This window comes from Colius striatus, chromosome 1 (genome assembly GCF_028858725.1).
Source record: "Colius striatus isolate bColStr4 chromosome 1, bColStr4.1.hap1, whole genome shotgun sequence".
Lineage (NCBI taxonomy): Eukaryota > Metazoa > Chordata > Aves > Coliiformes > Coliidae > Colius > Colius striatus.
Window position 1 is genome coordinate 183489271 of NC_084759.1, and position 13948 is coordinate 183503218.

Below are 13948 nucleotides of genomic sequence, written 5' to 3' on the forward strand. Positions count from 1 at the left end.
GCACTCTCTCTGGTCCTGTGACTGTCACTTGTGAGAAGAGAAACAGTTCAAGGAGAGCGGGAAAGACCAAAACAGACACAGAGTCTCTATAGCACACAACAGACACTACTGGAGTGCTGGGAAGCATGAGAAGCAGAAGGGGCATTTGAATGTGAGTGTGACCTCCTCAGGCAATAACCCAACCCAGTAAATTCTTCCTTACCCTTAAGCTGGTTATCTCTGGTTTCAAGCAAATTCCTCCCAACACAAGTTTTCACCCTAGCGTTTTGTCAAAATTGATTTGTAAACTTCTACAGAGACTTATAAATGCTGGTTTGTTAAAAACAATCTACAAAAACATTCAGAGAAAAATTCTAAGAAGTGGCATCCTCTTTAAATAGGACAGAGACAGGTGTGAGTTAAATATAGTAAACGCAACTCAACTGTTATGTAGTCCTTTTCTTGCGTAAATTAAAGTCACTTTTTGCCCACTGAAACCTCCACTAGAAATCAGTCTAATGTGCAATAACATTCGACATCAGGGAGGCTTTTGAACAATTTCTGACCATTTTTTCAGGAAATATGAGTTTTGCATTGCTGAAGACTGAGCTGCCTGGCTTGTGGCAGATCCATTTTAGGGTTACTCAGTTTCTGCTGTAGTTATAATCCTTATATAATTTAATGTTTTCACTCCCTCCCCCAAAATGTCATGGTATGCTGTATTTCTACAGGTGAGAAGAACACATCTAGAGAATCAGCATGCTCCACAGAACAGAAGAAACACTGTTTGTAGAGAAGGGTGTCTCCTGTTTCTTAGGACTAGCAAATCAAAACAGTCCCTTACTTTATTATGTGAAATTGTAATAATTACAGGTTGTCCGCAAAAGCAATTATGAATTTGTTTTGGTCTTAACTGTTCTAGTCAATTGTACTGTAAATCTTCAAACTTGATGTTGCCATATATTGAAAAACATCATCTAAATTAATTTCTCTGTATCTGTTTCAGTTCCCAGGTTCATGGGATGCAAAAGCATTGCTGTGCATAAGCAAATGTGGGCCCTTGGCTTCAGTATTCAGTTAAAGTAGCCCAAAGCAGGTTTTAAGGTGTATTTTCATTTATGATAAATAAATTCAGATATTTACTGGCAAGCATTAAAGAAATAAACAAACAAAAAGCTTATGTGAGCCCTCATTCCCTGTAATAATTTCATATTATAAGAGCCAAGGTATCGTTCCTTTAAAATATGGTAGGTTAAAAAGTAAGATTGACATTTTTGTTTCCTGACAATGGCAGAAAAAGAAACAATCAATCAAAGTCTTTTTTAGTTGAATGATTATTTTTCTGATCATACTGTAGTTTTGACTTCTTCAGCAGAGGTTCACTTGTACTTAATTGTCATCCAAGGATCTTTCATTATTGTTGTCTAGAAAGAAAGTTTCCATTGAAGATTATTTCTTTTAAATCTGAATTGGGCAAGGTTTGTATGTGGAGGTGTGAACTCTTCAGATGTTTCACGATAATATCAGCAGGTTAACAGGCGTTTTAGAAATATTTCGAAAAGATTTAGTGTCATCGGTCGTATTTAATCCTTCTGAGCTAAAGTACCATGAATCAAGGTTCTGTGTCAGCCTGTAACTGAATCTTCTAGTCCCATCCCTGAAAATAAATGCTTAACCTACCTCTGCAGTTGCAGATAAGCTGCTCACACATTTGCAAAGTATCACTCTTGTTTTCTGCACAAAATATGTATTAATTTTTCATATAATTATTCAGGAAAACAAAACAAACCAGAAAAAGGGCTGCTTTACTTGTTTTAATTAGTCACTGAATAGGATTTCTTAGAAATCACATCATAATGGTGAAATATTAGCTATCTGGAAGGCAGAAAGGGAGGAGTTTTTGTATTTTCCACAGGCATAGTTATTGGGTTAAATGTTGTGCCTGATCAAATACTCAAGGATTCGATTACAGAGTGACTGAACAGTGGAGCCATTGAATAACTTCCGTGAAAGCTTCAAAGGAGAACCAAAGATAGACACTGCTGATACTTCGTAACACCACCAAAGGTTTTTAAATGAGAAGTTTTGCATTGTCTCAAGAGTCACAGCTTACTGAAGTGAAAGGACATGTTCTTCAAACCCATGGGACTAACAGTGAGCCCTGCCAGCTGTGGCAGGGGCATAGTGTCCTGTGCAGCCCCTAACAGGCCATCCAAAAGCAAGTCAGCCCACCGCCTCAGGCTGGGAGGACACTGGAGACCCAGCACAGAGCAGAGCTGGAGTTACCATTGCTCTTAAAGGAGCTAAAATGACTTTTACAGGAGAGGTGGAAATTACTACCGAATTGTTCCTACTACAGTTGCCAGCAGGGTACAACATAGCTCTGCTGTAAGGATGGTAACTGAGCAAACCAGTAGCCAAATAGCCCGTGGATGGAAAGATTTACACACCTACACAGTTATCATTATTTTGTATTAATGTGTCAAAAGCCAGGTGCAAATTAGGTCCCTATTTTCTTTACCGAGCACCAAAGAGTAAAATGGTGACTATCCTATTCTAAATACGGCACATGAGATTCAGAGTAGGAGCTTTCTAATTTCCAGTTTTCAAGCAGTATCCAAGTAAACTGTTCTGGTAGTAAGTTGGAAGCAACATACCTTCATTTGACCTGACTCCAGATGGATTTGTGACACTTTATTTAGTCCCGCTTTTTTTCACCACTGTGGTAATAAAGAAGGAAAAAATCTTCCTTGACTAAATATTTTCCATTATCCATTTTGGGTACCTTGAGATATGCTGGATTTCTATTTAACTACCTGTGAACTAGAGCATGGTCTTGGGCAACTATTGAAAAGCTTTGTGCTTAGTTTACTTTTTGACATGCATTGATTTTTCTTTAAAATAACACCGTCAGCAGCAAAGTTCATTGTTAATATGTTTGTCTCTTCTACCCTCCCCTCCTCCTTTATTGTTGCTGCTGTCAGTAGGTAGAGCTGATCACCAATAAAGCAGTAGTAATTGCCAGTACCATGTCACCTTCAGAAAAAACTTTGTATCCCACCCTGTGAGAAGATATTGCTGTTGCTGCATTTTATTTCTATAGCACTGTATGGCAGTTTTGGCAATTCTGGTAGCTCTTTCAAATAGATGGCACTTTCAGCATTGACACATATTAACATCACTGTAGCATCTGACAAGCACAGGAGAAATTCACTCCCATCTGAGAAATGCTGAGTGGGAGACAGTGACTACAGGGCAGTAGGCCTTCCTGTACCTGGGTCTCCAGGGTACCAGACTTGTCTTTCTTTTATTCAGGACTAAAGTGAAGCTGCTGTGATTGATAGGGATGGGTTACAATGTGGCCAGGATGCCAGTGCTCCATTTCACAGCTCTGTTTTAGTAGATCCAGACACACCAATACCCTTCTCCCAGAATCCACAAGGGACTGGTAGAATGAAGCTGGCCAAATGTACACAGGATATGGATCTTGTGGAAATTGTGCTGACTGGGAAGCAGGAACCAGAAGATAAAACACCTTTCCTTTTGGTACATGTGACTCTGTTTTTCCTATCAAAACTATTCACAATTTAAAAAAAAAAGGGGGGGGGGGGGGGGGCTAGTCTAGTCTGTGATAAGGAGAGCTGTTAACAGCTCTAAGCTTTGGATATATGTGAAATCTCAGCATTTGTCTCTCATGTTGATTTCACCAGCTCTGAATTGCCTCTGACCATTAACTAGAAATCACTTAACCTGAGATTAATCTTGAAAGACAGGAAATGAGAGGTAATGCTGTGCAGGCCTTCTGAGACATGTATTAATCCCAGTCTTTGACACAAACGTGTTTTTTTATATCAAAATAACAAATGAGCTATCCTTATCTCCCTGTGAAGTCCCATGTCTGTAGTGTTTACCTCAAGAAATCTAGGAAGGAGAAACACTTATCCATGGCCATCACTGACTTCCTCTACTTCACCTTGGAATAAAACTAGAGTGCCACATTTCCACTCCATTTCAAAACACGATGACTCTTGTACACGAATTCTGTAGCATTTTGCACCAGGAAGATGCAGAGAACCCAAATTAGGCAGTGGCTGCAGATCTTTTACAGGAATGAAGGCAAAATACCAGTTACTGTTTATAAACCTGTAAATGGTCCGTGGTCAAGCAATGTTGGAAATTCTTTCTAACCATGCAAAAGGAATAAACTAAGTCCCACTGCCTGAAGAAGCCCTCATTTCTCTCAGCACTTACAAGACAGTCTAGAGAAATAAGGTAGAGCAAAGAATTGCCAGGCACCTGTGTAACCAGAGAACAGTCTTCTGTGGTGTCTCCAGGCCCCTTGTAAACGTTGGATTTGAGACTGATGTTACATGGCCATCACAATGTGGCCAGGTTAGATTGTCCTTTCGTTTCATTATTTATTTACATTCATATCATTTTGTCATTATATTAATTACTTCTATATCTGTTCCAGTATACCTGCAGCGCTTAAACTGTTTTGAACTGCTTAAAAGAGCTGCAAAATGACGACGGTTAGCACCCTGCCAAGAGAGTTGTGGTGTCTTGTACTATCACACTTGCTGAGCAATAAGAAAAGCAAGTTGGACTTCTGCATCGATTTATTTCACTCAGGCCAAGGCTCACAGAAATGACACACATAAATTCAGTGGGATCTTTGGGGCATCTTAACTTCTCATTACACATTGCAAAAGTTTACTTTTGGCAAGCAAGGAAAGAACTAGTGTGAACTGCAGTCATTTGTTTGGGTAGGAATTTATCCCTGTTGAAGCCTAAATGACCCTCCTGGGGCCTTGTGAGCCCGGCAGAGCTGGAGGGAAGGTGACCACAGGGACGGATCCTTCCAACCGAGCTCCCGAGGCCCGGGCCGCTTTTCTCCGGAGACCGAGAGGGAAGGGGCGCGTCACGCCGGACCCAGCGGGGTCTGCCCAGGGGCCGAGCCCTGCCGGGGTGCCGCCGGGACCTGGCCGAGACGTAGATTCGACCTGTTGCTTCGCTTTTTACAAGTAGAGCCGATCATTCAGAGGATTACTTCACTAATCCGAGATCTGCGAAGGGGGAAAGACTTGCTTCCTCTCAGCCGCCTTCAATGCTGCCCGGTGACACGAGTACCCCCAGCCTAAACTTTGAGGCAGGACTTGCCGCTTGCAAAGGCCCCCGAGAGGGGCGGCCTGGGGAGGGGGCGGCAGCCGTCGCCTGCGAAAGGAGCTGCCTCTGCGGGGTGTAACACCGGGCACAGCCACAACCGTCGGCTCTCGCTCTTTTCCGTGAAGCCAGGACCCGGGAAGGGCTCCCGGTGCCGTTTCCGTGCTGCTCAGCAAGTGCCAGGATGTCCCCTGAGACCGAATCTCCCCTTTGCGAGGGCTCCGCCCCGGAGCGGTCTCACAACCCGGCCGACGCGTCCCCCGAGACCGGGGCAAGCCGCCGCGGCCCCTGGGGTGACTCCCGCTTGGCCTCTGCTCCCTCCGGCGGCGGGCCCGCCTGCCCCGCCCGGGAAGGGCGGCCGAGCCCGAGGCTGCGGGCAGCGAGCAGGTGTACCTGCTTACCCGGGGAGCAGCCCCCGTGTTCCGTGCCCGTTCCAGTTACCCCCGGGAGCGTTGCCGAGCCAGTCGCCCCCTCCCGCCGCTCCTCGGGCCACCGCTGATGAGAGAGAGGGCTCTGCTTTCAAAGCTCAGCTTGGCAGAGTCTGCTGAGCAGCTAATAACATAACAACCCGGCTTTGATCAATCCGAACTAATTACCCCTCTTAATTAAAGTCTTTAGCGGTTGTTTCAGTGTTTTGGCACGGAAGCGGGAGCGGCTTGCTGCTCGGCAAGCAGCACCAGCGCCGTGCTCGCCGCCCGCCCGAGCCGCAGCCGCGGGCCGGCAGTGGCAGCGACAGCCACAGCCACAGCCACAGCCCTCGCCGCCGCACTCACTCCGCTTCAAATGTTTATTTCCACCAGATCAACGAATTCTTTTGTGTGTGTGGTTTTTTTTTCTCCACGTGCAAGAATCAAACCGAAATTCAAATCCATACATAGCGAACCAGCTCTGTCCATAGAGATACGATATTCAAGGGGAAGAGGGAGAGGAGGAAACCAAAAAAAAAAGGGCAATAACCAGCAGGCAGCGGAGGCAGGGCAGGATCAACACAATGGAAATATATATACATCGAAATAATTAAAGTGGTGCAGCGTTCCCGGCTCGGGTAATACAGATCCCAAATAAATACAGCAAAAATTGAATTGACGCTTTTTCTCTTGTTTTGTTTGTTTGTTTGTTTGTTTTCTTAACCATCTCTCCACCTGAGATGCAACAACAACAACAAGATAGTCTTTAAAAAAAAAAAAAAAGAGAGGGGGTAGAAACAATCAGTCCCCTCAACGTTAGTGGCCATATAGATCATCATACACAAAACCGCTTAACGGGTGCATGCAAGGGGCGGGCGGGAGCGGCGGAGCCCCTTAGGGCTGCAGCGGCGGCGGCGGAGCCTGCAGCAGCGGGGCCGGAGCCTCGGGCCCCCCCAGCTCGGCCGGGGGCCGCGGCAGCCCCAGCGCGCTGTCGTGCAGCTTGCGGACGTGCTTCTTGAGGTCAAAGTTCCGGCAGAAACCTTTGCCGCAGGTGGGGCAGGTGAAGGGCTTCTTGTCGTTGTGGGTGTGCATGTGGAAGGTCAGGTTGTACACCTGGTGGAAAGCCTTGTTGCAGATATTGCACTTGAACTGCTTCTCCCCGCTGTGAGTCAGCTTGTGGTTTTTGTAGTTGCCTGGGAACGAGACAAGAGGGGCAAAGGGACCCAGGGCTGAGACATGGACGTTGCAAAGGAGGCGGGAAAAAAAATAAAATCCCCAAACCCTACCCTATCCCCAGAGTTCGACTTGAGCCGAAAACGCGCGCCGATTTCTTAGCAAACACCCGCCTTCTCCCCATCCTCCCCGCGGCTGTTCCTTAGGCAGGCGAGAAGGAAACTATCGAATAAACCAAAGTCACATCAACTGCAAAAATAAAGCCCCTGGATTTAGCTTTCCCAGCAACGCAAGGAGAAAAACTAACCCATCTCCTGCTCTCGGGTGGGAAAAAGACGGAGAACTCGTTTGCCGAGATGCGCTGGGAGCTGCGTGGCGCAGTGCGCGAGCAGACGGTGGGAAGGCGGCCCGGCGGCCCTCGAAATGACAGCTTGATCAATCCAAACTAATTACCCCTCTTAATGAAAGTCTTTAGCCATTGTTTCATACTTAAAAGTAACCTAAATTTATGACAACAGAAAGTAAAGCCAAAATCGACTGTAACCCCCTCCCGTGCTCCCCGTCGCAAATTGTCCCGCCGCAAATTGTCCCGTCGCTTGACCTCGCTGAGGGGGGCCCAGGGCCGAGGAGAGGGCACTGGAGACCGTTACCTTTCTGGTGAAATCCTTTGCCACAAAATTCACAGACAAAAGGTTTGTAGCCGGCGTGTATTCGCGTGTGCGTGTTCAGGGTCGAGCTGCGGTTAAAGGCTTTGCCGCACTGGTTGCACTTGTGTGGCTTTTCCTGGAGGGAAACAGACGCCAAGTTACAGCTAGTTGGCTGGTTTGAGGGGTCTGTGATCTGGTTTGCGAGGTCTGTGAGCTAGCTGTGGGGGCTTGTGTTTGTGAACCCTGGCACTGCATCACACTCGGGGCAAACAAAATCCCCCGGCAGCCCCCGCTTAGCCACTGTCCCGAGCGGCCAGGCGATTCCGACCCCCCCCCCCAAAAAAAAAAATGACAGAAGGGATGTCGGGGCGAGAGGAAGGGAAGGAGGGATGGAGGCTCACCTGGGTGTGGATGATCTTGTGCCGGCAGAGAGTGCTCGCCTGTCTGAAGCCCTTCCCGCAAACTTTGCAAACAAAGGGTCTGGCTCCCGTGTGCACCGGCATATGGCGAGTTAAGTTATAATGTGCATTAAATACCTTGAGAGTGAAATCAGATAAAAAGAAAAGAAAACAAAAAAAGGCGATTAGAAGGCGACAGCGACCAGGCGAAGCCGTCGTTTAAAAATAAAGCAAGCAAATGACCGACGACTCGGCGGACAGACGGACGGACGGATGGACCAGGGTAGACGGCTGGGGAAGCGAGGGGAAGGGAGGCGGGCTGCTGCTCTACTTGCCTTTCCACAAACTTCACAGGTGAAAACTTTGGGCTTGCTGCTCGGGGAGCCGCGACTGAACTCCGAGGTCTTGTAGGCGATTTTTTCCGAGAGGATCTGAGCACTTTCTTTCATGTAATGCTGCAGCTGAGCCTGCGATAAGTCCTTGAAGGCCACCCCCGCCGGGTACTTGTCGCCGGCCGGCAGCACCAGCTTGTTCCGCTCCGCCAGGTAAGCCTTGGGCTGAGGGTGCAGGGGAGAGCTGAGGAAATAAGAAGCCACCGGGTGGATGTTGACACTGGAGGACGGGTGACAAGGGCTGTCGCCGCGGTTGAAATAGCACAGGGCTCCCATGGCGTGGAAGGAGGAGTGATTGACCACTCGGGGTCTTACCAGTTTGTACTGCTGCAAGGGCAGGGCATCGCGGGGGAAATCTCCTTTCAAGCTCAGGGCACAGTTCAAGAGATCGCCGCAGCTAAAGGAGGGTGAGGATGAGGAGTCTAAATGAGCCTTCCTGGGTTCCGCTCCGGCCACCGCCGCTTTGGGCAGGGGGTCGTACGCCACCGGGACAAAGGGGATCATGCAGGGGATGGAGGAGTTGAGGTGCAGCGGGTGCTTGGGGTCGCCTTTGGCCACGGAGCCGTGGAGGAGCTGCGGGACGGGGATGGAGCGGGGCTCTGGCGTCCGCGCCATGATCCGCTCAATGGAGAAGGCGAGGGGCTTGGGCGTGCTGATCATGTTGCTCCTGGCAGACAGGCTTTCTCTGGCCGGAGGAGTCGCTAAGATTTTGGTCGCCGTGTGGTGGCCACTATTGTCCATGGCTAGATTGCATTTGTTCGCCCGGTTTGAGCCGCTTTGGTAGACGCCTCTTTTTTTTTTCCTCTTTTTTTTTTTTTTTCTCCTCTCCCCTCTCTCTCTTTTTTTCACTCCCTCTGCCCCTTTTCTTGTCACTGATCTGCAAGGAGGGAGACCAGCATCGCCGCCGCCACCATCACCACAGCGTCCGCCGGCGGAACCAGCCTTCTCAGTCCAGTGGACTCATGCCAGCCCATCACACAGTTTACTTTGGCGCACCAATGACTCGGGACAATCGCTACTTATTTCTATCAATAGAAAGTGTTGTGTCAATAACGCAGCCAAGATCTCGCCAATCGTTAACTTCCAAGAGGAGAAGGTAAACTAGATAATTGCTCAATTCGCTTCCAACAGTCAACAGGAAAAGTTTTTTCCCCCCCAATAAACGGCCACTTTTCATTGGCGCCCGCGCCTCCCCCGCCCAGGGAAGGAGGTGTCTCTCCCTCCCGCTTGCTTCTCTCCCCTGTGCCTCCCTCCCTCCCTCCCTCCCTCCCTCTCTCTGTCTCTCTCTCCCTCTCTTTTTTTTAATTATTATTATTTGCAATCTGCTTAACCAGGCTTTAGAGGCCAAGCAAATCCGAGATCAATTTTCTTGTTTGGCTTTAAGTGACATCATCTAAAATCATTGTCCAAGTGCTAAATAGGGATGTGAAACCCAATTCAAGGGCAAGCGCCAGGGTATTTGTCAAGCGAGGTGCTGCAGAAGCGGCTGGAGGGGAAGCCGTTTGTTTCCTTGCCACTTTCCAGCCCGAGCTTTCTTTGTGCGTGGGTGTGTGTCTGAGGGAGGGAGGGAGATGGCTCCTTCGCTCCTGGGACTGCTCCTGCTCTCCCCACTGCTTTAAAGAACAAGGTCATGTGGCGGTGAGCTTTTGGAAAACACAGTAAACAAATTAGTGGGGAACTTTAAGACAAGCAGACGGCGAGAGCAACGCTACAGGAACCACTCGGGCCAAATCCAACGAGTGCTTGTGACCAAAAGGATGAATCGAAACCTGGGGCTGGGGAGGAGAAGGAAAAGGAGGTAGGGAGAGGGAGTGTGCCTTTTTGTTCTGAAGCACTATTTAGCGAGATGGATATATAAAGTAACTTGACTATACAATAAGTATAGCTTCTCTCTCCTGAAATAATACACGCATACACACTGCTCACAAGTATACATGCACCTAAAGAGTCGTGATCCCCACGTGTTTAAGCGCAGCCAGGCTGCCGTGGTCCGGACACGCAGATCCAAAGCCCCGCGGGTTTGCATTTCCAGCGAAGCGGGGGGCTGGGGAGAGAGACAGCGGTGGGGAAGGAGCTTCCAGCGTTCTCCAGCTGTTCCACCATCCGACATTCTGAGGTCATGAGAAGCTCCCGTTCCTCCCGCTCGCCTGGGCATCACTAGGCTGGTGAATGAGAGGCCGTTAAAGAAACCCCCGAGACCAGCCAAGGGGCAAAGGCCGGCCGCTTCCCCCGGTGGAGGGACTCACGGGGCAGCCACCGCTCCAGAGGCCCAACGCTACCGGTTTCTGGGGCCGGGGTAGGCGGGAAGGAGGTCCCGGGTCTTGCCAGTAAAGAGAAGCTTCCAGCGAGGTGGAGGGGCCAGGCTCCCACAGCTCGGGTATCAACTGGGGAGCCTGCCAAAGACTGTCTGTCCCCTACCCTCGGCCTAGGACAACACACTTTCAGGGAAGCGAGGAGAGGGAGAAAGGCTGTGGCCCCTCGGAGGGAGGGGGTGTTGAAGGGCGGCATCCTTGCCCCCGGCACTGTGGCCGGGCCGATGCTGCCCTAGGTCACCATGGCCCCGTTTGAGGAGGACAAGGCAGAGGCTGTTGCACGACGGTACCCCTGCAGCCGGGAGCTGGAGTGCGAGCAACGGGGAGCTGCGGGGCATGGAAGAAGAAACGCCCTCTATTCCCGGCACAGGAGTCCAGCGGCGGACTCGGGCTCGAGCATCCCTCGCTGGAGGAGGATGCCCCCCACATGCCCACGACCTTCCTGTCCGCCCCATCCCCTCGGTGCCTCCGGGGCGCAGGCAGGCGACAGGAACCGAGGCCGTCCCCGGGGCGTGCCTGGGTGGATACGGCCAAGGGAATGGGCGCTGGGACGGCGGGAGGACCCGAACCGAGCCAGGTCCTCGGCCGCGATGCTCCGCTCCTGCCCCGCTTCCAACTCTCCCTCGGCCGGGTTTGAGGGCCACTGGCCGCGGCGCAGCTGCCGTCGCCCCGCCGGCAGATGGGTCGCGGAGTTAAGACCGCAATTGCAGTCCCGGATCGCGTTGCCGCAGGCACCCGCCTCTTACCTGCTGCTTCGCCCGCCGGCCCCGGCTCGGCCGGTATCAGCGAGCCGAAGGGGGGCGGGGGGGGGCGGTTCGGAGACCCGGCGGGCCGGAGCCAGGTCACCGCAGTGCCGTGCGTGATAGCTGCCCCTGCAGGTCCGCGTCTCCAGGGTGCCGGTGTCTCACGTTTATTTTCTATCTGCCAGAGGAGAGTTTCCTTCTTCAGAGCAATTTACGTTTAATTCAATCTAGGGAAATTTCCTCTTGATTGGTGCTGAAGAAGGGAATTATTGTTGAGTGGGTTTTAGAGCCTTCAAATCCCATATACTTAGTATGTTAACAGCTTGCTCTTAACTGGTCTTTTTGGGATTGACTTTTTGACATGTGTTTGAAAGTAAAATATGTAGTGTCATTTGAGTAGGATAAATACCCCAAAGCAGCAATTACAACCCTGCCATTACAATTAGACTGGCCTTCTCGATTCCAAGGAATACTCTTGGAGAAGCGGGAGCTTTATTATTCGTTATTTCTTTAAGGATATGCTTCCCTTTCGTACACGAAAACTTCTGTTCCTGACCAAATATCAAATAGCGATCTAAAAGCCCTTTTTGTTAAAAAATAATTATTTTTTTTAGAAAGTCATTTTTTTCCATCTCAGGGACGGAGCTTTGCTCGTGCTGCAGTTGCCCGCGATGTAGATGGACTTACTGAAATCAATGTCGAAATATTTCTTATTATTCCTGTCCTGAGCTTCACCTTGCGCTCGCATCTCGTATTTTTTTCCATGTTACATATCTGCCGAGCTGCAAATATCCTGCAGTCGTGCTGGTGCAGGGAGGTTTTTCCCGAGGCAGGAAGGTTTCCAGACTCTGAAAGTAGCGGTTAAGGAACCTCCTGGCCGGTGTCTTTGCCGAGGGGCACGGCGGGCTGCGGGCAGGGCCACCCACCCCCCGAGCCTGGGCCTCGCTCCAGCCCGGTGGCAGGTACCGAGTGGCGACAGGAGGGGCCGGGGAGGCCGGAGCAGGCCCACCAGGCTCACCGAGTTACGAACAGCCGGAGGAATTGAGGCCAAAAGTTTTGCCTCTACTTGATTTCGTGTCCTTCCCTGGAAAACTGCTGTTCTCTTTTTTCCCGTAATCGGTTTTGTGTTTCATTCGCTCTTAAGCTATGTTCTTGATATTGCTCACTTGCGTTATTATCATAACGTATCTCTACACGCACTCAAAATCCGAGTCACCGGCGAATTCATCTCGTCGTCAGGATTACTCCAATCCGATCCCAGAGGCGATTAGAGGGAGGTAAAATACCGCCTAAAGCCTAATCTTTAATTTCTTCCTCCTTAATAAAATGAATAATTCCATTGCGTTTTTAAGTAAAAAATGAATTGAAAAGGATAATAACTCCGCTAACCTTCTGTTCCGTGTATTAATCTTTTCCTGGAAGTGTTTCGCGGCAGCGCTCCCGCCCGCCCGGGCGTCCGCAGCTCCCCATGACTGGGACGGGCAGGCATCGGCGGCCGGGCTGTGGGAGCTTTGTCTGGGGCAACTTCGCGGGGAGGCACCGGGGAAAGTCACGGAAAACACTTCTGGCCGTGGCACAGGAGGACCCGACGGCGCCTGGTCAGAGCCCGATGACTGTTGCTATTATTATTAGTATTACCGTTAATAATCGTCATTAACCACAGAGGAGCGCCGCAAAAGCTGGGGTTTGCTCTCGCTAAATACCGATCACAGCCGTCCCCTCTCGAGCCGCCGGCTCTGTGAAGAGGTGATTTGCCCCCTAGACGGAGCCAGCCCCCCTCCCCCCCCCGGCCCGCCGCTTCTGCTCCCCACAGCCAGCCGGCCCATAGCCCCTGCCGCTACGAAACGCGCTGCCCCTGGCTCGCTAAAACTCGGAATCGACCTCTGCTTCCTGGTCTGGCTGATCATCCCAACCCAGGGCTGCTTTTTAGCGTCTTTGGAATGGAAGATAAGATATAAACGGGGGAAACAGTGAAAGTGGCGGAGGAGAGGGGAAGCAGCCGTCCCTTAATTTGGGCTGCAGTCCTCATTTACCAGCCGGCGTTGGAGGACACCCAGTGCTGCCGTCCTTTTCTGTGGGAACGCGCTGCTGCCGCTGCGCGCCCGGTCGCCGGCGGGTGACGAGGCCCCCGGCCCGCATGGCCCTTGGCGAGGCTGCGGGGGGTGGCGGCGGCGGAGCCCTGGCGCACCGGGCAGCGGCCGCGGGCCCCTCAGGCAGAGGAGCTTGGGTTTTGCCGGGTTCTTTTGAGCTATAACACTTCGGCGTTTTCTCCGCTGGCATTTTATCAGGGGAGAATATACTTGTATATATGTATATATACACCTTCTGAGAGTACGTATGGTCTCCCCACACAGTGAATGCGTATTGGCAGCCTTCTGCATCCATTCCGCCGCAAGGAAAAGAAAACGTATTGCTATTTTTAACCGAATCCGTCACAAAAGAAAGCCAGTTGACACTGACCTGCCAAACACAAGTGTTCCCCGGAGGTAAAACAAAGTTTGACAGTACAGTATGTCTTGTGCAGACCCCTCTAAACCGAAAACCAAACGGGTGCAAATTAAGCCTTTCACGTATAAAGCCTTTAATCACATATAATCGAAATTACAAGTGACCCTCTGAAGCAGAGCTCCCGGCCCGTAATTCATGCAAGCGATTTGGCTAAGTGTGCCAGCTACAGACGTGAACTGCAGCGATCACGTCTAATCTAATCAGCCCGCCTGCGAGGGGACCCAGC

The 13948-nt window shown here is 50.5% G+C and overlaps 1 protein-coding gene across 1 annotated transcript; it reads right to left on the reverse strand.

Annotated features, from left to right (window-relative positions):
- Positions 1-6443: 6443 nt before the first annotated feature.
- Positions 6444-8900, reverse strand: FEZF1 (FEZ family zinc finger 1). Its single transcript, XM_010205093.2, has 4 exons — positions 8103-8900; positions 7771-7905; positions 7373-7505; positions 6444-6742 (listed from the first exon to the last, which is right to left on the reverse strand). The coding sequence occupies exons 1-4, from the start codon at positions 8898-8900 to the stop codon at positions 6444-6446; spliced, it is 1365 nt and encodes a 454-aa protein (XP_010203395.2).
- Between the last annotated feature and the right edge of the window lie 5048 nt (positions 8901-13948).

What these genes read in the sequence shown, in the direction of transcription:
- FEZF1 (XM_010205093.2), bottom strand. Translation starts at nt 8,900, where the DNA reads ATGGACAATAGTGGCCACCACACGGCGACCAAAATCTTAGCGACTCCT. An exon ending in CCTGTGAAGTTTGTGGAAAG is followed by an intron (nt 7,906 to 8,102) that starts GCAAGTAGAGCA and finishes TTCACTCTCAAG; the next exon opens with GTATTTAATGCACATTATAA. An exon ending in ACAAGATCATCCACACCCAG is followed by an intron (nt 7,506 to 7,770) that starts GTGAGCCTCCAT and finishes GTTTCCCTCCAG; the next exon opens with GAAAAGCCACACAAGTGCAA.